Raw genomic sequence first — 26,506 nt, 5'->3', positions numbered from 1 at the left:
CCCCCGTTAGTGTGCCCCCAGTAGTAATGGCCCCTGTTAGTATGCCCCCAGTAGTAATGGCCCCTGTTAGTATGCCCCCTGTTAGTGTGCCCCCAGTAGTAATGCCCCCTGTTAGTATGCCCCCAGTAGTAATGCCCCCTGTTAGTGTACCCCCAGTAGTAATGCCCCGTTAGTGTGCCCCCAGTAGTAATGCCTCATTAGTGTGCCCCCAGTAGTAATGCCCCAATTAGTGTACCCCCAGTAGTGATGCCCCCATTAGTGTGCCCCTAGTAGTAATGCCCCTACTAAGTGTGCCCCCAGTAGTAATGCACCTGTTAGTGTGCCCCCAGTAGTAATTCCCCGTTAGTGTGCCCCCAGTAGTAAAAACCTGTTAGTTTGCCCCCAGTAGTAATACCCCCGTTAGTGTGCCCCCAGTAGTAATGCCCCCGTTAGTGTGCCCCAGTAGTAATGCCTCGTTAGTGTGCCACGCCCACACAAAAAAAAATAATAATACTTACCTTTAGCCCCGATCCTACGTCCGCCGCTCATCGGAACTATGGGAGAGACGTCATGACGTCTCTCCCATAGTGCCCGTGGGGTGGAACCGAGGCTCAGGAGTGAGCTCCGGTTGTCGCAGCCGGGGGGGGTGGGGGGAGTGTGGCAGTGGCGGCGCCGGGGGTGTGGGGTGAGTGTGGCGGTGGCGGCGCTGGGGGGGTGGGGAGAGGAGGAGGAGTGTGGCGGTGGCGCTAGGGTGCGGGAAGGACTGTGGCGCTACAGCGCCCTCTGCTGGCTGGCGCTCTACACAGCTGCGTAGTTCACGTAAAGGGCAGGGCCTGGTTGCAGTGCTGTATGCAACTGTTAATCAGGTGGCGTGGGTGTATTCTAATGACGTTGCACGCCGCCACCTTTTACAGAGAGCTATGGAGGTGGAGCTGGGATGGGGGAGCCATCTGTCACAGTGTCTAGTTGGAGCTTGGACAGAGGGAGCAGCCAGATCTCACAGTGTGAATACTGGGATTGAGATAGCAGCTGCTCTGGACCTTCATGATTAAAGCAGTGTACCTGCCCACCCATAGGATTGGACAGTGATGCACATAGGGCTTACTGCTTGGTGCATGTAAGTCCCAATTATACATGTGATGTTTGGAAAATTTATGGGGGTGGGTAGAAGGCGTCCAAATCACAATGAGATGCGACTAGGATGCACCAGCAGACAGTGCTGATTAATTTGATTTGTGACAGTTATCTGTGTGCACCCGAGTCTGTGGGACGCAGTTAAATTGCCGACGAAGGGGATTCCGGCAGTCAGAATGCCGGCGCCGGAATCCCGACATGACAGAAACCCGGCGACGGCATCCCGACCGCCAGACTCCCGAAGGTAAGTAGCGGGGTTGGGGGGAGGGTTAGGCACTAGGGCAGTGGTAGCCAACCCTGGTCCTCAAGAGCTACCAACGGTGCATGTTTTGCAAGTCTTCTCACAGAATCACAAGTGATATAATTAGCTCCACCTGTGGATCTTTTCAAATGTGTTAGTTAGTAATGAATACACCTGTGCACCTGCTAGGTGGTCTGGAAAACGTGAACTGTTGGTAGCTCACGAGGACAGAGGTTGGCTACCCCTAAACTAGGGGGAGGGTTAGGGTTAAGCACTAAGGGGAGGAGGGTTAGGTTTAGAGTGTGGGGAGGGGGTGGTTAGGTTTAGGCACATGGGGGGAGGATTTGGGTTAGGCACTGGGGAGAGAGGGTTAGGGTAGGGAGAGGGCAAGGGTTAGGATACCAGCTGACAAAGTGTCTGTATGCTAACCCTGTCTGAATGACGGATCCCGTGCCCATCCCGAGTCTGTATATGAAGCACAATGCAACTTACAATGAAAAAAGGCCTTTTCGGCAAAAAAAGATGCAGAAAAGATGCCCGATGCTTGCAGACTCTCATGGGACCTGGCACGTTGAGAGGGGCTTTTTGGCATGACTGCAGCAAAGACACGTAAGGACACATCTGTATATAATGATGTTTTTGTTTATTGCCAACATATTAAGGTTTCTAATTATCAAGCAGTGATCACCCCTTTTTTTGTCAAAGAAACAGGATATCATAGTTTCCTTTTATTTAACAAGAGGACTACTGTAGAGAAATCACATATATATCCTTCAGTGCCCTAATACACAGAAATGGGGGACTTGTGAAGCCAATTTCTGCACTATGCACATATTATTGGAAATATTCGCTGGCAGCGATTATGCTGTCTGCGGGTGAGGGATAGACAGCCAGCACAACCTCTCAGAGCCTCTATAAAACATTGCAGGTAAAATTAGCACTGTATCGCTGCGAACACACTAAACCACCAATAATAAACAGACCACTAAGCAGTTAATGTGCAAAACAGTATGCTTTCAAGATATATTTCACCATGAATATCTTATGTCAGAGTTTTCCAAATTTGGTCCACAAGGCACCCTAAACAGTCCACATTTTAAGTATATCCATGCCTGACACACTTTACTTGATTTGATCTAAGCATCTGTGCTCAAGCACTGATATCGTTAAAATCTGTATTGATAGGGTGCCTTGAGTACAGAGTATGAGAAACACTGGCCCTCATTCAGAGGCGGTCGCAAGAAGCGATCGCTCTCTCTGAATGAGGACGGCCGCTTCTTTTTTTTTTAGTGCGGCCTAATGATCTCTAGCTAAGCTGTGGGTTACCACCCACAGCTTAGCAATCGACCAGGTTGATGGTCGCGATGGTGATCACCATCGCGACCATCGGGGCATGTGACGGGACCCTAAGGTTGGGTCTCGGCAACCGCAAGCCCCAGGGAGCTTCCTGCTCTGATCGATATATACACATACACACATACATATATACACACATGCACACACAGTATAATATATATATATATATATATATAAAACGAAAAAATGGCAAGCACTCCACACACACTTTAAACCTGCCCAGGTGCCATCAGAAGTATGAAGTACTTAGTATATACAGGGCAACACTGCGGCAAACACGGGTCCTGTAATGCAAGAATGACTCCAACACAGGGATGAACGTCCCTGTGTTGGAGTCATTCTTGCATTACAAGACCCGTGAGTGCCGCAGCATTGCTCTGTATATATACACACAGTGTGTATATATATATATATATATATATATATATATACACATATAAAGGGAACTTTTAAGTCAAAATGATGCAGGCTATTAGGGCAAGTGCTTCCACGTTGTTTAATTTGCAGCTCCTTACAATATGAGCCATACACGAATTCAGTCGGTTCACAATTTATCATTGTTTTATTTGAAATGATCATAGTAAGTACTGTGGAATTGAGAAAATGGTCTAGGCATACCTTATTTTTATGCTGTATGTCTGACATGATGCAGAGATTTTTTTTCCTCCAAACAGGTTGTATGGGAAACTCTTGCTCCAAATATACTGAATTTGTTATGGTGTTTAAATTCTCTTTTCAAAACATGCTTGCAATGCAATAAAAGATGCAAATACACTACAAAAGTTACCTGCAGTGTGACTGAACAATTCATATCACCTTCCGCCTGCAGTAAAATAGCATCTGACTGCCGTGTGCGAAGCATGAGGCTCAGGTGCCAAGGGACAATCAGATGTAACAACAGGCTTTTCCACAATACTGCACCATTACCCAGAAAATGAAAGGGAGACAGCATATCTGGAACACAAAATCATTTATGAGTGTGGAAATATAAATTGACATCACCGGATGAATGTTGGCAGTATGTAGTAGGTTTCCAGAAGACATACAAATTCATTAGATTTCACACTGTAGTTGAATGTTTATCCATTCCAAAAAAACAACATTTCATGTGTTGATAAACATGGATGATAAAACAGCAAAAACAACAAAAAACATGCTAACAACGTAAACAAAAGGGAAACCCAGCGAATCACTAAGGGGTCAATCCAATTAGGTGTGAATTGCGAGGTGTGAGTTGCTGTTCTCTCTTCGAATTTGCAACTCGCACTAAACCAGAGTGAATTTGCATTTTTCCATTCGCACCTTTCTGAGAGTGAGAAATGGAAAGGAAAATTTGTATTTTAAGATTAAAATGTTGGAACACCTCGCTGAACACGTTGGACACCCCTCTAATGACTAATTAGGCAATTGGAAGTTTCCAATTAGCTTAATTAGTCCAATAATTACATGCCATTTTTTGGGGTTAAAAATGGCCTCAAATTATCCCAAAGTCAACTTTTTCTTTAGTTTAGGCAGCCCAAATTTAATGAAAGTATTTTTTATTGGAAAATTATTGTTTTTTTCATCATTTTTTTTTTACAATATTTCAGTGCCCTCAAAGCACCCAAAAAAATCAAATTTTTTCCTACTTTTTTTTGCATTTTTCGTTTAATTCGTATTGAGATTAAATGAAAAATATTAGCTTTTTATAATTTTTTGGCATGTTTTAAAATAAAAGCACAAATCAGCCATCTGACACCATTTAAAAACCTTCAGTACCTTCCTTATGCCCACAAACAGCCTTCTATATGGTCCTGCTAACAAAATAAACAATTTGGGGGGCTCCAGGATAGTCTCCCCACTTTTTCATGCACATCTCTCACATCGCATTTGGCAGTCAATTTGTAAACCTCAGCTGCGAGAACCGCGATTAGGCATTTTTAATTGGGTTGGAGAATTCTCGGGAGTGCACATTCGTGCGAGGTCTGTGAGTTTCATGAAATAAACTCGCTACTCGCAATTCACACCTAATTGGATTGACCCTTAAGTATACAAAGTATGAATGTATGGGCTGATACATAAAATAATGATTTCAATATTCTTTACTACACATTACAAGCACTGAAATGAAGATAACTGGCATTCTTGTTAAGTGGAGAAAGTCAGTAGACCAATTGTAGACCCAATCATCTCAAGATTCCAGACACATTGCAGAAACTCTCTCAAGAACCAGGTAGATGGAGAAAATCTGATTCCAATTTCAGGATCATTGTGGAGACCTTCCTAACACCAGATACATTGTGATATATGCCCACCAACATGGCCAAAAACCTTTAATTGCAGTTTTTAAAAAATATTACCTGTATATTAGTAGTATAAATCTAACACCATCCTACTTGCAAATCAAATACAAGTGCCAAAGGGGCAGCAATGGTGCCACCCCCACAGACTTGTGCCCTGGGAATGGGTATCACTCACGCAACCCCGGCCCTGAGTTTACTCCTAATTTTATTTGAAGATGGAAAAGTGCTGCAGACAGTAGAGAAGGCAGAGCATACATAAAGTGGGGACATACAAAGTAGGTAAAATAAATGCAGATATAACATGAAAGGTCCTGCTTATGGGAACTTTCACTGTCTAACAACACGATAGCTCCCAACAGGGCTCAAGTAATTTTTTTTTTTTTTTAATTTTTCATATTGCCATTTAAATAAAAAAAAAAGAAGCATTTATTCTTATGCAGAAGGCTACTTGGAAAAAATCCTGGTCGACTAACCCAGCATTTCTTCCTGGGTCTCGAGCGGGGTTTTAAGGCTCCGTGAAAGCAGGTATCCCGGGGTCATCCGACCCGGGTCCCGTTCACAGCATAGAGAGAGCCGCATTTATTGGTGATTTGAGATGATGTAATCTCCAAGCGCCAGCAGAGGAAAGCCCCGGCAATATTCCGGATCCAGCATGCTTAAAACCCGTGTTCAGTGTCCTAGGATGGACCCGGGATTTTGGTGGAAAAGAGATATTGAGTCTCTGAATCTGTATATGAAGTGCTACAATGTAGCTACCGCAGATTTGTTTTCATTACGAGTTCCGTTGTGCTTTATGTACAGACTAAGGTGAACACAGATATACAGTCAGGTCCATAAATATTGGGACATTGACAGAATTTTCATATTTTGGCCTCTATTCACCACAACAATGGCTTTGAAATGAAACAAACAAGATGTGCTTTAACTGCAGACTTTCAGATTTAATTTGAGGGTAATTACATCCAAATCAGGTGAACGGTGTAGGAATTACAACGGTTTCTATATGTGCCTCCCACTTTTTAAGAGGCCAAAAGTAATGGGACAAACTAAACAATCTAAACCTAAATCTAACTTTCACTTTTTAATACTTTGTTGCAAATCCTTTGCAGGCAATTACAGCCTGAAGTCTGGAACGCATAGACATCACCAGACGCTGGGTTTGATCCCTGGTGATGCTCTGCCAGGCCTCTACTGCAAATGTCTTCAGTTCCTGCTTGTTCTTGGGGCATTTTCCCTTCAGTTTTGTCTTCATCAAGTGAAATGCATGCTCAATCGGATTCAGGTCAGGGGATTGACTTGGCCATTGCATAACATTCCACTTTTTAGCTTTAAAAAACTCTTTGGTTGCTTTTGCAGTATGCTTCGGGTCATTGTCCATCTGTACTGTGAAGCATCGTCCAATGATTTCTGAAGCATTTGACTGAATATGAGCATATAATATTGCCCGAAACACTTCAGAATTCATTCTGCTGCTTTTGTCAGCAGTCACATCATCAATAAATACAAGGGAACCAGTTCCATTGGCAGCCATACATGCCCACGCCATCACACTACCACCACCATGCTTCACTGATGAGGTGGTATGTTTTGGATCATGAGCAGTTCCTTTCCTTCTCCATACTCTTCTCTTCCCATCACTCGGGTACAAGTTGATCTTTGTCTCATCTGTCAAAAGGATGTTGTTCCAGAACTATAATGGCTTTTTTAGATGTTGTTTGGCAAACTCTAATCTGGTCTTCCTGTTTTTGTGGCTCACCAATGGTTTACATCTTGTGGTGAACCCTCTATATTCACTCTTGTGAAGTCTTCTCTTGATTGTTGACACATATACACCTACCTCCTGGAGAGAGTTCTTGATTTGGCCAACTTGTGAAGAGGTTTTTCTTCACCAAGGAAATAATTCTTCTGTCATCCACCACAGTTGTTTTCCGTGGTCTTCTGGGTCTTTTGGTGTTGCTGAGCTCTCCGGTGCGTTCTTTCTTTTTAAGAATGTTCCAAACAGTTGATTTGGCCACACCTAATGTTTTTGCTATCTCTCTGATGGGTTTGTTTTGATTTTTCAGCCTAATGATGGCTTGGTTCACTGATAGTGACAGCTCTTTGGATCTCATATTGAGAGTCGACAGCTACTGATTCCAAATGCAAATGTCACACCTAGAATCAACTCCAGACCTTTTACCGGCTTAATTGATAATGAAATAATGAGGGAATAGCTCACACCTGTCCATGAAATAGCTTTTGAGTTGATAGTCCCATTACTTTTGGCCCCTTAAAAAGTGGGAGGCTCATAAAGAAACCATTGTATTTCCTACCCTGTTCACCTGATTTGGATGTAATTACCCTCAAATTAAATCTGAAAGTCTGCAGTTAAAGCACATCTTGTGTGTTTCATTTCAAAGCCATTGTGGTGGTGAATAGAGGCCAAAATATGAAAATACTGTCAATGTTCCAATATTTATGCACCTGACTGTATAAGTGTCGCAAATGAAATGCTGGTTTATTGTGACAGATGCATTTATGGCAAAAAAGACGACTGACACTAGCAGAGTAGCGCAGGACCTAGCGGCTCAGATTTATGAGGAAACATCTGTACTGTAAGGGTCACTTGTATATAAAGAGGGGATGCAGTAGAAGATATGCTTCTTAGGAAGCATATTTGTTGAAAGCAGGGGTACCTCAATCTTTTTAAGTTGAGGGGCCAAAATATAATTTCAATTTGGCACCCCTATATGAAGAAGGGGCGCACAATAGTGAAGTCCGTAATAATATTAATATTGACCTTATGATTTAACACGTACACGTGTTCTGGGTTGATGATACTGTCCATTGTAAGCAAACAAGAAGACTTAAACCACTACAACTGCGAGAGACTCTGGCGCTCTGTGAACTGGGAGGTTTGCAAACAATGCCGGGAGTGTGAGATCATAATGTGTTTTATGCTCTGTTGAGCTTTATTCATGTACGCGTTCAATCATAAGATCAATATTAAAATCTTGATTACAAACTTTACTATTGTGACTTTTAACATGATAACACCATATGTGTACCAAACTCCATTATACGGTATATGTGGCGCAAAGGAAAGAAGGGGGGTTGGTTGTGACTCGGGGGGCCGGGATTACCGCAAAGGGAGTGGCGTTTGGGTCCAAGGAGGGAGAAAGTATGAAGGGGGAGCTGTGGGGGAAGAGGGGAGAAAGGTGTAGGGCTGGTACCATAGGTGGGGCCAGCCCACAGTTACTAGCCATCTTAGGAGTCGGATATAGGTGGAAAAAGCAGAGAAGGCCTGTGGGGAGGAAGGAGCAGCTGGAAAGGGCAATATCTCCGTACCCGGTCCCATGGTAACCCTGCTCCCTATTATCCTGGCCAGTACATATACTGGCGCCTCCCAAATGTTTTTTTGGGAGGGAGTCGCCATGTTGCCCCCTCATCGTTCCGGCTCCTATGGTGGCAGGTTCACAAAACCTGGTGCAAGACACCTGCAGTTGATGATTATCAGCACGAGCCTTGCTAGTATTTATTAAAAAAATTTTTTTTTTTAAACAATGACATCTAACCAACCCGCGAAAGTGATGGAAGCAGCAGTGCTGATAGCCTGGACCAGTAGTGGCAATGTCTGGCAAACTAACACCATCTGTGGCCCTCTTCCTCCCTGAAACATGGATAGCAGCACCAGGCTATGGAAGGCTGGGCTGGTGGCAGTATAATAGCATGGGATCCCCTGTCATAATTTCACCCAGCACTGGCCTGTTCAGAATGGGACTGAATTTCCTTTGAAAAAATAGTGCAATGCTGTAAGGGCCCCTCCTGACACTTCTGCCATTGGAGGTTAAAGGTTAGAAAGGTATAAACTGCTTGGGTATGATGGCGATATAAGAACTACAATTGCTAACAATTTTAAATAAAAACCTTGTGATAAATTGTTTTATTGTACAAAAACACATCCCACAACCATTTACCCATTCATTAGTCACACAAATCCAGGGGAAACATTCATTGTATTAAATGTAGTACACTGCAGATAAAACTTTTGCTTAGCTACTTATGACAAACCAGAGTAGAATTTCTCACGCTCTGACCAATCAGAGTGAGGCCACTGTTTATTTAGACGTACAGGCATAGAGCCTGTCACGTTGTGACCTAGGATCGGCCGTCACTCACCACAGCGCCGCCTTCCCCATGTCCCTTGGGTGATCAGACGTCAGGTGCAACGGCGAGTACGTACTGAGTATTATACCTAGTATGTGGACCTCCGTAATTTGCGCTGTGCCGGTTACTGCTGTGGCCGTCCATGTTAGTCTGCATCACCTGACTACCCTTTACCCAATGGTAGCATTGTGGGGGTCAGCTGGCACTGTCCACCAATGACCTGCTACAGCCTGTCTCCGGACAGCAGGAAGTTGCCTGTGCAACGCTGTCGCTACTGTGTGTATTGCTGATACCCCGTTCCAGGTTCCATATGCGACCTCCTTTTGAATCCAGTGCTAACACCTCGAGCCACAGCGTGTCTGAACCATACTTCCTGTGAGCGATACAAGTGCCAACAAATCGAGCCACAGAGTATCTTAAACATCTTGCCTGTGTGCACTACTAGTGTTAACCTTTGTGCAGCAGTGCGTTTAACATCTCGCCTGTGTGCAAGACAGATGCCACCATCCGACGCAATAGCGCGTCCGCATACCTCACCGGAGTGCAACACTAATACCATCTTCTGACGCAACTGGGTGTCCCGTTACCCAGCCGGTGGGCATTACTAGTACCTTCGTCCGACGCACCTGTGCGTCACATACCCTGTCTTCAGGTCACAGTGATAGTGCCTCAAGCACTTGCCAGTTTAGATCTGTGCTAGTATCCTGGTACTTCTGGTAGAAGTACAGTCCTCGGGCCATTGTTTGTTTGGTTTCTATTCCCTCAGTTTCAGACACCTATCCAAAGGGCCACGACCTGCCAGCTGGGTGCAGCGAAATACCCATATCCCGCTTGGAAGGGTCACTGGTGAACACCTCTCAGTTGGTTAGACTCAGCGCCTTTGGACAGGTCTCGTCAACGTCTGATTCTGTGGATGAGGAGATCCTATATTCAGGCCCCACACCTCCGGCTTCGCTCTCCTCCAGGAACCTCAGCTTCCATTCCCTCCGTAGGGGATTAGATTAAGCCAAGCGTGACAGGGCCTTTCATCTCAGTGTGGCTCCTTGGAGGGACAGTGTTGCATTATGTGATTTGGTTGTTTTTGCCAAGTGGATTGCAAGCCTGAATGATACTGTATAAGAGCAACCATCCACCACCTTGGATATACGTGAGAAATAAACTAACATTGGGCTTGAATAATCTTTATTAAAATAAAGGTCTTTTTCAAGGTGCCTGTGTCTTTTTTGTTTTTTAATATTACATTTTTATTGAGTTATGCAAATAAAATGGGGTTCAGAAAATAAAAGGAAGAAGGACGTGGGAGGGGGTGGGCAAAACACAATAAATTTGTGAGGGTGTGCGGATACATTTAGGCAAAAGAGAATACCAGCAAATGTACATAGAGAACAGCAACAGTATTTTACAGGTCGGGCCCAACCTCAGGGGATTCGTTCAGATTAAAAGAGGAAGGGAGGCATCTCACATCTGGACACATTGTGGGGACTCCTCTGCCCTCCGTAACATACAAGTGCCATTGCTACCACTTCATTATAGGGGAAGAATATGGAACCTCCAGGATTTTCATTTCAAAGTGGAAATTCGTTTTTGAAATTACTTTACTAATAGGGAGGGGACTTTAAATTCTGAGCGATAGTAGTCCTGGTTAATATCAACATATTTCCAAGGACATAGGTTCCATTTCAGGTACTGCGAAGATATATATATAAGTATATATAAGTAGAGCCAGTGTTGGATCTGGGGAGAGAGTAAGAGCCAAAACATCTTTAATAAGAGTGTATACGTCCTCCTAGAAGGGGCGCAGAATAGAGCAGTCCCAGAAGATATGCATGATGGTACCTTCTGTGTTACAGTGGTGCCAGCCGAGTTTTGAACACATTCTGTGGAGTTTAGTGGGGATAAATAGAGTCTTATTTAGTAGGTAAAAATGCATGCATTTTAGTATAGTTAGTAAACCGTGACATAGTAAAGAAAGAAAGATTAATGTATTCCCATTATTTTGGAGTATATGTTAGTTGAAGTTCCTTTTCGCATTGTAGGTGGATAGGGGATTTACCTGACGGGTTGAGAGGGACAGAAGGCAGTAACAGGAGGAGATTGCGCTTCAGGGGGTGGAAGTGGTTAGCCTGCTCAGGATCTGGGTATTAGGTATACAAAAAAAGTCTGGTGCTTGTAGTCTGCACCCAATGTCTGATTTTAAAATATTGAAGCTAGACGGAAGGCTTTAAGCCAAATTTGGTGCAGAGGTCAGGAAAAGGGAGATAAGAAGCAAGGGGGACACATCAGCCACGGTTGTAAGGTCATAATATGAAGCCAGTATGAAGCCTGGAGGTGAGGGAGCAATTTATCAAAGGCCTTAAGGGAGAGATTTCTAGTAGGCAAAGCCAAGTCAAATTGGGTCAGAATTTTGGCATCCCACATCTTCAGGGTATTCAAAATGGGAGTGACGAGGAGACAATACTTTGACCTAAGATGTCTAGGGGTCAAAAATTATTTGGGGAGAGGGAAACCTGAAATGAGAGCAGGGGTGTATCTAGGGATCCGAGCGCCCCTGGCAGTGTAATGGACTGGCGCCCCCTCCCCTCATAATTTCAGGTAGTGCCCCCAGTAGTAGTCCCCCCGATGCAGTGCCCCCAGTAGTAGTGCCCCCTATGCAGTGCCCCCAGTAGTAGTCCTCCTATGCAGTGCCCCCAGTAGTAGCCACCCCTATACAGTGCCCCCAGTAGCGGCCACCCCCCTATACAGTGCCCCCAGTAGTAGTCCCTCATATGCATTGCCCCCAGTAGTAATCCCCCCTATGCTGCATTGCCCCTAGTAGTAATCCCCCTTATGCTGCATTGCCCCCAGTAGTAGTCCCCCCTATATAGTTCCCCCAGTAGTAATCTCCCCTATGCTGCAGTGCCCCCAGTAGTAGTCCCCCTATGCAGTGCCTCCAGTAGTAGTCCCCTCTCTACAGTGCCCCCAGTAGCAGCCACCCCCCCTCCAATAAAGTGCACCCAGTAGCGGCCACCCCCTATATAGTGCCACCCCCCCTTGCCAGGCTTACACACACACAGAAAAAAAACTACTTACCTGATCCCCGCTCCTGCCGACGACCACCGCTGTCCACTCCTCCGGGCCTGCTCTCGCTCTGCACTATGGGATGGGAGAGACGTCATGACGTCTCTCCCATAACCCGCTGCAGGGGAAGCCGGAAGATGGAGCTCCAGCTGGCTCCCTCCGTGGACGACGCAGCAGCCAATGAGAGTGTCTGACTCTCATTGGCTGGCTGCTATAGCAAACACACAGCTGCCGTTGGCGGCTGTGCGTTTGTACCTGTCTAGGGCAGACCGCTCTCATGGATTCGAAGAAAGAGACTTAACAGGTAAGCAACATAAGTCTCCTTTATTTCTTCTTCCTCCACTAGGGGACACAGGGATGACACTGCGACATTCCAAAGCTGTCCCCCTATGGGCGAGGACGCTCCTGAGACGCAGTGAGCACAGAACGCCCAAAGCTGGCGTCTGTGGATGCAAAAGTATCAAAGGCGTAAAAGCGGATGAGGTATGAGCAGACAATCATGTGGCAGCTTTGCAGAGCTGTTCTGTAGAAGCCCCACAGGGTTGAATGGGCCATCACCAGGGCAAGGTGTAAGCAGGTTAGCCAAGGACCAAGCCTGGCAAATGGTGAAAAGGAGCCAGCATGCCAAGGTCTGCTTAGAAGCCAGCCAGCCCCTCTTGTGAACGTGATATAAGACGTATAGAGAATCAGACTTGTGAATATCGCTGGTCCTTTTGACAAAGCTGGAGAGCCATCAACACATCCAAGGAAGCTTCCAGTTGGGAAGAATCCGAAGTCTGGAAAGCAGGTACCACAATTTCTTGGTTAATGTGGAAGCGTGACACCACCTTGGGAAATGAGTCCAGGCGAGTCCGCACCACAGCCCTGTCTGACTGGAAGATAAGGAACAGGGAGCGACATGATAGTGCTCTCAAATCAGACACCCTCCATTTTCCATGTGAGCCAGTGTAAATCAACTGTGTGTATTGGTTAAAAGGGAGCCGACTGGAGAATTTGGAGTACCAGCGACCGGTAATAGGAAGACACATTAGACACAAATGGTGGCTGAACGTGGAGAACTCCCTGGAAAAAGGTTTGCACGTCCGGGAGCAACGCTATCTGCCTTTGGAAGAGAACAGACATTCAACTGCATGAACGAAACCTGGACCTTCAAGGATGAGAGCCGGAGGCCCAAATACAAACCTGCCTGCAGAAAAGAAAGAATGTGCGATAGGCAGAAAGATCTGGGGTTAAAACCCCTACTGACACACCAGCAAAGTAGGTACGCCAAACACGAAGATAAATACGTGCCGAAGAAGGCTTCTTAGCCTGTAGCATGGTCTGAATGACCCTCCTAGAGAATCCCTTCGCTCTTAAGATGGTTGTCTTAAGAGCCACCCTGTCAAAGCAAGATGGGTCAGATCCATATGAACATGTACCCTGAGACAAGAAGATCCGGCCACAAAGGAAGACGCAGTGGTGCAACTATGGAGCGACCCAGCAGATCTGTGTACCAAACCCGCCGAGTCCAATCCGGCACCACCAGGATCATCGTGCCTCCCTCCAGTTTGAACTTGCAGAGAACCTGAGGAATCGTCGACAGAGGGAAAATGTAAATCAGAGGGAAGCTCCAATGAACCACCAGGGCATCTACCAGGAGAGCTTCTGGATTCCAGGTGCGAGAGCAGTATCTCGGTAGTTGAAGATTGTGATGAGACGCCATCAAGTCTAGCAGTTGGAAGATGTCTGGATGCAGTGCCCATTCGCCTGCATGACCATCCTGATGGCTTAGGAAGCCTGCTTCCCAATTCTAGAACCCGGGATGGAGACTGCAGACAGTGCTGGAAGATGATGCTCTGCTCTGCCCAACGGAGAATGCAGCTGACTTCTTCCTTGACTGTGAGAACCGCACTGGTGGTTTATGTAAGCCACAGCGGTTGCATTGTCAGAATGTACCTTTACCGGACATCGTTGAATGAGGTGCTATGCCTGACACAGAGCTCTGTATACAGCATGAAGTCCCATTATGCTGCTGGAGAGCTGGCTCTCTTGATGTGTCCAACGACCATGAAACTTTAGATGACAGGTTACTGCTCCCCACCTTCGAAGGCTTGCATCTGTGATGAGTAAGACACAGTCCTGGATCCAAAAGAGGCGGCCCCTGTCCAGATGTGAGCTCTGGAGCCACCACAGTAGGGAAAGACGCTCTTCCCGGGGTAGAATGAGAGTCTTTGCCTTGGGGTTCGGACGAGACTTGCTCCATCACTTTAGAATGACTCCTTGAAGAGGCCCGGGAGTAAAACTAATCATACTCCACCATGTTGAATGTTGAGACCAGAGACCCCAGAATCTGCATGCACAGACACCATATGGACAACAGACACTGGCCAAGAAAGGTGCGGATTCTGGTTTGTAAGGTCAAGATCTTGTCCGGAGAGGGGAAGGCTCTTTGAGCTCTGGAATCAATTATTAAACTAGGGGTAGGGGGCTGGGGAAGCACTTCTGCACTAGGTTTAGGTTTAAGAAAAATATATATACAGTACTTGTGTAATGGCCCCAATTAGACAATTTGTGGGACATATGAAATCATTCTATGGGGGTGCTGCCAAGGACAATAAAAAGGAGTTTACAAAAAAGAGAAAAAAAGGTTATTGTCTCTTTGTTGGAGCACATAGAGTTTAATTATATATAAAATATAACTTTTAATAAATAAATTATTTTAAAAAGTTTCCGCCTTATTAGTGAAATATTCCAAGAAAAAATATAATAAAAACATTGAAACAAACGTGTGTCATTAATTGATATTAAATTATTAATAATTCATTTGTCTCTGTGTCCCTTTCGGTTATGTTTCTGAGTGAAGATTCTACTAAATGTTGTTGTCTCCAGTGTCATTAATCATAACATATATTTACAGTCAGGTCCATAAATATTGGGACATTGACAGAATTTTCAGATTTTGGCCTCTATTTACCACCACAATGGTTTTGAAATGAAACAAACAAGATGTGCTTTAACTGCAGACTTTCAGATTTAATTTGAGGGTAATTACATCCAAATCGGGTGAACGGTGTAGGAATTACAACAGTTTCAATATGTGCCTCCCACTTTTTAAGGGACCAAAAGTAATGGGACTATCAACTCAAAAGCTATTTCATGGACAGGTGTGAGCTATTCCCTCATTATTTCATTATCAATTAAGCCGGTAAAAGGTCTGGAGTTGATTCTAGGTGTGACATTTGCATTTGGAATCAGTTGCTGTCGACTCTCAATATGAGATCCAAAGAGCTGTCACTATCAGTGAACCAAGCCATCATTAGGCTGAAAAATCAAAACAAACCCATCAGAGAGATAGCAAAAACATTAGGTGTGGCCAAATCAACTGTTTGGAACATTCTTAAAAAGAAAGAACGCACCGGAGAGCTCAGCAACACCAAAAGACCCGGAAGACCACGGAAAACAACTGTGGTGGATGACAAAAGAATTATTTCCCTGGTGAAGAAAAACCCCTTCACAACAGTTGGCCAAATCAAGAACACTCTCCAGGGGGTAGGTGTATATGTGTCAAAATCAACAATCAAGAAAAAACTTCACAAGAGTGAATATAGAGGGTTCACCACAAGATGCAAACCATTGGTGAGCCACAAAAACAGGAAGACCAGATTAGAGTTTGCCAAACATGTAAAAAAGCCATTACAGTTCTGGAACAACATCCTATGGACAGATGAGACAAAGATCAACTTGTACCAGAGTGATGGGAAGAGAAGAGAAGGAAAGGAACTGCTCATGATCCTCATCAGTGAAGCATGGTGGCGGTAGTGTCATGGCGTGGGCATGTATGGCTGCCAATGGAACTGGTTCCCTTGTATTTATTGATGATGTGACTGCTGACAAAAGCAGCAGAATGAATTCTGAAGTGTTTTGGGCTATATTATATGCTCATATTCAGTCAAATACTTCAGAACTCATTGGACGGCGCTTCACAGTGCAGATGGACAATGACCATAATCTACTCCAATACTACTACTTGTGATTAAACCTTGCAGCTGGGCATGAGGAACCCACATTATACACTCAGTAATGTTAGTCTGAGAGAGTAACAGTTTATTAAACCAATTTTGCAGCCCTATAGAGGGAGCTATAACAATAGCACTGTATTGTATTAGGTATAATTAAAACCAACAGGGAGTGCCACATTCTGAGCACAAACCAAACATAGTAACATACTGCACAAATAAACCCTATAGCTATACAAGGGAATCCTTATATTTGGGTTAAGCAATAATATCAACTAGGGCACTAAGATGTGCGCATATTAATTAGTTTAAATATTATAAAATTTCTATCAGTAAAATATGATGCAATCCAATAGGGGAGCTGTAATAAAATCAATTCTATCAGCAAAGTGTGATGTAATCCAATAGGGGGAGCTGTAATAAGTAATTTCAACCAGCTAAATGTGATGCAATTCAATAGAACCCAATAGGGGGAGCTGTAAGATACAACCCTTATTAATCAAGCTAATTATGTTATATACTAGTTATTATTATAGCTTTCTTCGAATCACTGATAGTTTATATATAATTTGAATTAGCATTATAACTCATTAATGTATTTTGCAGCCACATAAGAGGAGTTAATATAATATAAATATAACCTTTATAACCCTTATGGGACACACCACAATAGAGGTATAACATACCATATAAATTGAAGTTTAATATGTGATGTACACCATTTAGCACAAATGTTAATGCTTTTTGATTGATATGTTATCAACACTTCTTAGAGACTATCAAACCTATTAATTGATATGATTACTGCAGTTGATTGTTCATTTCTTAACCCAATAGGGGACACTAAGATTTGTATCAGGAACTGGATACATGTTCCCATGTGACAATATTCCATGAATACAAATAGGTGGCCCTCTTAGAGGACATTGTGCATAATATAGCACCCATTAAATCAACCTGGTTTCTTTTCTACATTTAACAACTAAAGGTGTAATGGCATACCATAATCAATAGATGGCAGCATAATATCACCAATGGAATTAATATCTTGGTTTAGTTTCAACACAGTATATCTAACTACAATTGTGGGTAGTACATGCAGGGCTAATTGATTTCAACTGTATAAATATATGTTATGATTAATGACACTGGAGACAACAACATTTAATAGAATCTTCACTCAGAAACATAACCGAAAGGGACACAGAGACAAATGAATTATTAATAATTTAATATTAATTGATGACACACGTTTGATTCAATGTTTTTATTATATTTTTTCTTGGAATATTTCACTAATAAGGCGGAAAACTTTTTAAAATAATTTATTTAATAAAAGTTATATTTTATATATAATTATCCTCCATGTGCCCCAACAAAGAGACAATACCCTTTTCTTCTCTTTTTTTGTAAGCTCTGGAATCAAACAAGGCTCCCAAGTGGAGCATCTCCTGGGACGGAATTAACGTGGATTTTGGCCAATTGGTTATCCATTAAGGTGACTGTGGAAGATCCACTGTCAGATGGATGTGATCTCTGAGAACAGTCGGAGACTGGGCAAGGAGAAGCAAGTCGTTCAGGTAGGGTAAGATTCTGACACCCTTGCAGTGATGATGTGCTGCCATTACCGCTACGGCCTTCATGAACACACGAGGGGCCATGGAAAGGCCAGAGGGTAACGCTTGAAAGTGATAGTGGCTAGTTTGTACTGCATGGCATCCTGGATATCCAACGACGCCATAAAATCCCCCGGCTCCAGGGCTAGAATGATGTACCACAGGGACTCCACGTGGGACTTGGGAATCCAGAGGAACTTGTTTAGATGCTTCAAATTAAGAATGGGACAAAATGAGCTGTCCAGCTTCTGTACCAGAAACAGATTGGCATAAAAGCTTAACCCTTTTTGAGATAGGGGAACACCAGTGGAAGAGTACCGGGATAGCAGACGCTGCCGAAATGTAAGAGCGTAGCCTTGAGATACAATGCCTCTTACCCAAGCGTCTGTCGTGATTTACATCCACATTGCCAAAAAGAGAAGAAGCCGGCCTCCCACCCCGAGGTTTCCAAGGAGGAGGCCCGCTCAATCATGCTGCAGGCTTGTCCGCTGGCTTGGCAGCTGGACGTTTGGTGGGCCAGTGTTGCTTACCTCGGGGCTTAAAATTCTTGGTGACCGAACCCTGGCTTCTAGGAAATGGCTGACCTCTGGCTTTTCTCTGCGGATGAAAGCAACGAATGACTGAAGTCCTAGCTCTGGGACTGGCAACTGACGGTAAGAAAGCGGACTTAGATGCTGCCAGAGTGGCCACTATGTTGTCCAATTCTGGATCGAACATTATGTCTCCGGAATAAGAAAGGGCTTCCAGCGCCTTCTTAGATTCTGAGTCAGTTCTCCATGTGCACAACCAGAGTGCTCTTCTTGCTGCAATTGAGGAAAGGAACACTATAGATGTTAAAATCCCTGAGTCAATGACTGCTTCGGAGAGCTAGGTAGCTGCCTCCCTAACATGTCCCACCAAAGACACCAGGTGACCCCTGCGAAAGACCGAGGTGAGGAAACCCTCTAAAGCATTAGTCCAGCGGCCAATAGCTTTAGCCACCCATGCCGATGCCAGGGCAGGACGAGCCAGAGTAATCGCATTATTCATTATTATAAATGGATTTCAGAAAATGTTCTAACTTCCTATCCGTGGGATCCTTGAGAGATGCAGTGTTGATAAGACGAGTAATATAAGCATCCACAAGGGGAAGGAGACATGTCCACCGTTGGGAGAGGGTAAAAGATAGCAATGGGCTTGGACACTTGAAAGCATCTATTGGGGTGAGACCATGCCTCCGCTAGAAGATCCTCTAGCTGCTGTTAATTCCATTATGGTCTTCTTTTGTCTTTTAAAGACAGGTGCTTTGAATCAAGGAACTTGCTCGGCGTCCTCAACAAGAATAGCCTTTACTGCTCTAATAAGAGCCTCTACATCTACTGGTAACAGAGGCACTCGTTTCCCCATCTGAGGATACTTCCGAGTCCCAAAGAGAGAGGAGTCTAACTCTGGCGTGCAGCCCTATCTTTAGCCAGGATTTGATGAAAAAATGCGGACACCTGAGTGGCTCCACAGTGGCTCTGCCATAGTAAGTTGAGGCACCGCGATAGGGACAGGGGGAACTGGAACTACAAACTGCAAAATTACCTGTGTTAATTTTGACGCTCAAGCCGGTTTCTGACTGGATTCAGCGGCAGAGATCGCCTGTTGCAGGGCCATAAAGCAACTGACGCAAAGGCCATCGCACTCCAGGTCCTGAGGAGAGATGACGATAACACATCTTTTACAGGTGTGCATCACTGAAGCACCGACCTTCTTGGGAGTCTTATTTCTGGACATTATTATTGTTGTAGAAATGCCCACACACCCAAATGACAAAGGGAAAAGGGAAATAGCAAAAATGGTCTAAAGTGCTAAGTATAAATATACTGAGAACTATACTCACCAACTGCCAGGGATGTCTCCCAAGTGACCAGATGTAACAGGAAGCACACAGATACAGAGTAGACATACTCACATGCACATAGACCACTAAAGTGCTTAAAAATATGGACAATATTACTCAACAATCCAGCTGTATAAGCAGGAAGGAGTTAAATATACATAGCCAGGCTGCAGGGAGCAGGATAAAAAGGAGACAGGAGCCCTTCTCTCCCCATGCTGATCTGATGCAGGCTGGGTAAAATGGCTGCTCAGCGTTCAGAGGGGAGGATCCTGCCTGGGGCTTGCTGTCTCTGTGAGAAGAGTGCGCCCCAGGGTTGGTGGAGGTTAACAAGGAGCGTCACTTCCCCCGTCTGGCCAGACCCCATGGTTAATGGCTGCAACTGCTATTAAGCAGCTCCCTGTTGCACTGTAATACCCTGGTTTGTAATGCTCTGGACTATTAAAACCACTTTCTTACCACTCTGATGCCTGTCCAGGATAGAACAGAGGTCCACTCAGGTGCTGAGGTCTGTCTGTGCTGCCCCTATAAATTTGCTTTCCAGACTGGCCTCTGTTGTCAGTACAACGTCATTTCTTGGTGAAGTTACAACTCAGTGCTGAGCTCCCAGATACTCTGTATCTGAACAGTCCCAAGGCCTGATTCAGCAAGGCTCACTATTCTCCTAATACGCACGCAACGCAGTTGCTAATATCAGCAGTGATATGCAAATGATTGCATTGCGATTGCGTTCTAACATAAGGACACCCATTTCCCCTTACTCACATCAGTACTTTAGCAACATAGCAAAATAATCGTTAACATCGAACCCATACGCACACTTGCACAAGCCCAGATCTTAAATCAGAAATTGCCAATTTCCACGCAAGTCATGAGACCGCACAAGGCATCACAGTGGCTAATTTATGCACGTCCCTGCAATGGTGTGCAAACGCACTAGCATACCTGCGTTTCCCCAACCACCCCCCTGTCATCCCCCTCAAATGGTGCCTCCTGTCAATCACTCTGCGAGAGGTCTGCGTAGCCTTTGCGATCGCAGTCCCGATCGCAATAGCTAGTTTGTGCACGCGAACTGCGATACATATTAGCAACTGTGATCCTTGCTGAATCAGGCCCCCAGTCCATTATATCCAGTTCCTATATCTGGTAAACAAGTCTCCTATACCATCTTGCACACCAGTCTGGTTTTTACCACTGAAACATGTTCTACCAGCCACAATCGGTTCTAATCGATACCTCCAACCATCGGTCTCATCTGATACTTCCTACATCGAACCCTTATCAATTAGGTTCCTCAATTCATCAAAATTGGACTCCAACTGATCCAGTTAATCAATTCTTCAACATCGGATTCAAATCCATCAATTTCTTGAAATCATCATTATCGGTCTCAAAACTATCCAGTTCTCAATCCAGCATCATCAGCCCCAATCCGATTCTGCTCATTCATTTATTAGTATTATCATCTCCAGTTCTCATTCCAAAGTGTTTTTAATAAAGACATTCCATTCTTGTTCTCGTCTTCGGACCCATCATCCTCTGCAGCTCCTCTACCTTCTCACAGCAATATATGAGGAAGTCCTGGCTCAAGCCACCTAGGTTTATTCACACATTCTATCCTCTTCAGCCTCCCACGCCTGTTCCAGTCCAAAGCAACCCTCATGATTGATACTGGTGGTCTAGTGGGCAGCATGGAAGACCGGGTGCCTCCACTAGCCAGTACAGCCAGTGGTCTCCTGCACCGGCGGTAATCAGCTGCGACCCGCGGCTACCTGCCTGCAGGGAGCCGTCTTACCTTGTCCCCTGGAAGCTCCGGCTCCAGTGTCAGAAGTCCATGGCCGAAGTCACTGACCCAGTTGTCAGTGCTGCAGCCCCAGTTCTGGAGCGGCAGTGGAAGCGTCCTATTGGACACAAGCCACCGCCCTGCCAATGCTGTGCGGGGTGAACGCCGGGCAAGCGTCTGTCGGTGTGCAGTATCAGGTGTGCAATAATTGATTCTCCTGTCAGCCCGTGTGCTCAATAGTCTCTCATTAGGGAGGCTTGCTCGGGTTGGGCCGTTTTTGTTAAATTCCAGCCAGCCCTTCACTCCATGCAAGTGACAGTGTTTCACGTGTTTCCGGTTTCTGCTGGTCTCCTGTTCACAGTCGAGTTCCAGTATCCAGCCAGCTCCATTGTTCCTGCCATTTGTGTCATCTAGGCGGCATGGTCCGCATCTGCACTACCTGCCGTCTGGGTCATCCGGGCTGCACAGGCCACACTCAAGAGTCCAGAGTGCGCAGCCTAGCGTCCTGAGTATGCCATTCTGTGTACAAACCACTTGTGTCATCCCGGCGGCATTAAGCACACCTGGGCGTCCTGAGTGCGCAATCCAGTGTACGACCGCTTGTGTCATCCCGGCTATACTGGCACACTAAAGCTTCTCCTAGCCAGATCCTTCAGCCTGGAGGCTGCAGCTTTACTCAGTGACTGTGTCTCGGCCCAAGGCCACATCTCGTCTAATAGGCCCACAGGCCTCATCCAGCCCAGAGGCTGCTGCCGGCCCAAAGACCGCATCTCAACTAATTGGCTCTTAAGCCACATTTGGAGCCACGTCCTCCAGCCCTTCAGGCAATCACCTGGCCGCATCCAGCCAGGGAATTCCAGCCCTCAAGGCTGAGCAGGATTTTTCCTCTTGGCTAACACTGAGCCATAACATTATCACCGGCCATAACATTATATACCCTCACGGGTTGACGTCTCATCATGGACCCCAGTCAAAACCCGGCTCAGATCCTAGCTGGCCAAATTCAGTTGTTGACACAGAAAGTGCAGGAGTTGTCACTCCATGTCGAGGAAACTCATGGTGCCACTGCTTGCACTATAGTGGAACCCAAATTGAACTCACCTGACCGGTTTTCTGGAAACAGGAAAGATTTTTTGAACTTTAATGAAAGCTGCAAGCTCTACTTTAAGCTCCGACCCAGATCCTCGGGTTCTGAGACCCAGCAAGTTGGCATAATTATTTCTCTCCTTCAGGGCGACCCCCAAACTTGGGCCTTCAGGCTTCCCTCATCCAGTGCGGCTCTGCTGACCGTGGATGCATTCTTTGCTGCTCTTCGGGTACTCTACAATGACTCCGACAAGGCAGCCTTGGCATAGGCAAGTCTCAGATCCCTGAAGCAGGAGAGTAGAGCTGCGGAAGACTACTGCACGGAGTTCCGCAAGTGGGCTATTGATTTAGGTTGCAACGACCCGGCCTTGCGTAGTCCATTCCGTTGGGGTCTATTGGAAGAAATTAAGGATATCCTGATCCAGTATCCTGCTCCAAGTTCTCTGGACAACCTTATGAGCTTGGTAATTCATGTGGATCGTCCGCTCCGGGAGAACAAATTGGAGAAAAAGTTACCATCTCAAGCCCCTCATTCTCCATTACGGACAGCTCCCTCCAACTCCGATGAACCCATGCAGCTGGGAGTGTTTCGCCTGCCTACTGAGGAGAAACGTAAGAGACGGTCATTGGGTTTATGTCTTTAACTGTGGAGGTAAAGGTCATATGGCACAAGCATGCCCTTTGAAATCGGGAAAAGGCATGGTCTAGGTGAACTTGGGAAGATTCATCTAGGCCTTGCATCTGTCCGCCTGGAAAACTCAGTTCTTATCCAAGCAGTAATTCGTCTTCCCAGCACACAGGTATCCGTTCCAGCGTTTGTCGACAGTGATGTGGCGGATAATTTTATGGACTTGTCATTCTTCCAAACCCTGGGCCTTATTCCGCTGTGATTATCTACTCCTGTGTCGGTGATTGGACTAGATGGAACCAGTCTTTCTAAAGCCCCAATGCTTTCCAGGACATCGGCTTTTACGGTTTCCTCCGTCTCTCTGTTTTATTGCAATCCAAGGCACAGGCAGACAAACATCGGAGACCTTGTAATTTCAGAGTCGGTGATCTGGTATGGCTGTCTTCCAAGAACATCAATTTGCGCCAGAGGTCGCAGAAGTTGGGGCTTAAATTCATCGGGCCATTTCACATCATTGCCCAGATTAATCCCGTAGCCTTCAGGCTGAAGTTACCAAAGACTCTTAGGATCAACAACACATTTCATTGTTTTCTCCTTAAGCCAGTGTTCTTTTCCTCCAGGTTCACTTCTAGGCGTCCAGTCAGACCTCCACCATTGCTCGTCCAGGGGCATCAAGAGTTTGTGGTGGAGAAGATTCTGGACTCTAGAAAGATCTTTGCATGCTCCCACCTTGCAGAGAAGATTCTTTGAGAACTTTCTGAACAAACTGGGCTCTAGGGGTTCCTTAACCCCTTGTCAAGGGGTGGGTACTGTCACAAGCTGCCGTGCTGTGCCAGGCAAGTGTTTGCTGAAGTCTTCTCATTGCTCCTGTTAGGATCTGTGGTAGCAGCATATTGTTTGCAGTTCCAGTCTTGGTGCTGCTGAGGCTCTGCGCTGATTACTGCCTGTCTGTGTGTAGTATCAGGTGCACACTAATTGATTCTCTTGTCTGTGCACAGCCCAGGTGCTCAATAGTCTCTATTGGGGAGGCTTGCTCTGGTTGGGCCCTGTTTTTGTTAAATTCCAGCCAGCCCTTCACTTCAGGCCGGTGATAGCGTTTCACGTGTTTCCGGTTTCTGTTGGTCTCCTGTTCACAGTCGAGTTCCAGAATCCAGCCAGCTCCACTGTTCCTGCCGTTTGTGTCATCTAGGCGGCATGGTCCGCATCTGCACTACCTGCCGTCTGGGTCATCCGGGCTGCACAGGCCGCACTCAGAGTCCAGAGTGCGTAGCCTAGCGTCCTGAGTATGCCATTCTGTGTACAAACCACTTGTGTCATCCCGGCGGCATTAAGCACACCTGGGCGTCCTCAGTACGCAATCCTGTGTACGACCGCTTGTGTCATCCCGGCTACACTGGCGCACCACAGCATCTCCTAGCCAAGTTCTTCAGCCTGGAGGCTGCAGCTTTACTCAGTGACTGTGTGTTGGCCCAAGGCTGCATCTCATCTAATAGGCCCACGGGCATCATCCAGCCCAGATGCTGCTACCGGCCCAAAGGCCACATCTCAACTTACAGGCCCAGAGGCCTCATCCAGCCCAAAGGCTGCTACCGGCCCAAAGGCCGCATCTCACCTTACAGGCCCACAGGCCTGAGCAGGACTTTTCCTCTTGGCTACCACAGAGCCATAACAGTATGTGTGTGAGCATGTGGTAGGGAATATACAGTAGATTGTAAGCTCCACTGGGGCAGGGACAGATGTGAATGGTAAAATATTCTCTGTAAAGCACTGCGGAATATGTGTGCACTATATAAATAACTGGTAATAAATAAATAATAAATCTGATAATTCTTACTGATTTTTCACATGTTAAGTGTAGGTGAAAATGGGGAAATCTGTACCCCAAAAAGAGACTAACTACTATTGGATAACAGTCTAGAAGTCTATTTGTGTCCATAATAAAAGTATTTGGGGTTCTTAAATTGTATCAAATGGCTGTTATATGCATTTTTCTAAAACAGTGAAAAAGTTTGAAGTTTTTTTTTTTTTCAAAATAAATGCTCTGCTCAAATTAAGGATGCATAAAAATGCCTGTAAGTATATATTTGTGTCATTTTAAGCCACTTTAAAAAAAAAAACCTCTAATGCCCACCTGCAATCTTAAAAACACCTGTTCCATTCATACAGCACCTCCATATACCTGTCCCACATCAATTAACCAATTTTCCTGCATTTTGCACATTTTCACCCCAAAAATGACATGTAATTATTGGCCAAATTAAGATAAATAAAAAATCCTAAGTGGCTATTTAATCATTAGGTAGCGTATCCCAGTGGTTCTGCACCAAGTCCTGATATTTTGACCTTAAAATAGAGATTTTCCTCAACTTTTCACCTGCTCAGGAGGTGGTGAAATAATATTTGCATTAAATCCTATAGAGAATTATCACGTGTAAACTTCACCTACAAATGAATTGGGCGATAACCAAAAGTTAAAAGTTTTCACGTGAAAAAACGGGTTATTGCGCCTAATTGATTTCCCCCCTATGTATGTCTGGTGTGAATTATGGCAGGCAGACCCAGCACTGTGTATTCCATGCTATAGTGTCCCCGGCCTAGCCTGTCAAATCCTACCAAGCAGGGCTGGCCCTAGCCAATTTGGTGCCCTAGGCAAGATTTTTTCTGGTGCCCCTAGAAGATAATCCCGCCACCAATCTTAAAGTGGGTACACAGCTGACAGATATTTCTGAAAATCATGGTTGTTCATACACACTGACCAACCATCATCTGCGGCCTCGCTGGACCGGCGTCACATAGCGACTCCCTCCCCGATGGCCACTGCAGCAAGTGTAAGGGCGAACGGCTGGACGTCTGTACACACAGTACGATGAACAGATATATCTGCCAACGGTTGTGCTCTCTTCTGCGGCTAAAATTAAGTGGGGTCGGGAAGTGGCTGTATACTGCCCCACTTCGACCACTGTGTAATGATATAAATTATATATATATATATGTATATATATATATATATATATATATATATATATAGTGATAGAAGCACCAGAGAAGTGTGGAATGGCTTCTATGTGTGTCCTAGGTTCCTGTCATAAGTGTTCTGAAATCCCCAGGAGAAGTCTGTTTGGGAAAAACAGGCTAGAAATGTCAGCTTTAGAGAAAAGACGGTTTGGGTCCTGGGGGTGTAGATGTGAGGTGAGGGAGGGCTCCATCCACAGGCCACTCCAGGATTTGGGCTTTTCAGCCTGGTAACAGGCTCATTAGTGCTTGCAGTTGGAAATGGCTAATATAAGCTGGGTTTGTTTAAGGCTGAGTGTCTCACACCTGGGAGAGCAGGCAGACTAGCTA

At 45.3% G+C, this 26,506-nt stretch overlaps 1 protein-coding gene across 7 annotated transcripts in view; it reads right to left on the bottom strand.

The window, feature by feature from the left end:
* LOC148436343 (cadherin EGF LAG seven-pass G-type receptor 2-like) overlaps positions 1–26,506 on the bottom strand; it is a 383,494-nt gene that overhangs the window by 245,462 nt on the left and 111,526 nt on the right. For all 7 annotated transcript variants that reach the window (XM_088465025.1, XM_088465024.1, XM_088465023.1 and 4 more), the window contains exon 10: positions 3,498–3,664. In XM_088465025.1, the coding sequence (XP_088321151.1) occupies positions 3,498–3,664 (167 nt within the window). The remainder of the gene's footprint in view (positions 1–3,497; positions 3,665–26,506) is intronic.

This window comes from Taudactylus pleione, unplaced genomic scaffold, assembly GCF_031769625.1.
Source record: "Taudactylus pleione unplaced genomic scaffold, aTauple2 ptg001800l, whole genome shotgun sequence".
Lineage (NCBI taxonomy): Eukaryota > Metazoa > Chordata > Amphibia > Anura > Myobatrachidae > Taudactylus > Taudactylus pleione.
The sequence above is the reverse complement of the archived record's forward strand: the minus strand, read 5'-3'. Positions and strand labels throughout refer to the sequence as shown.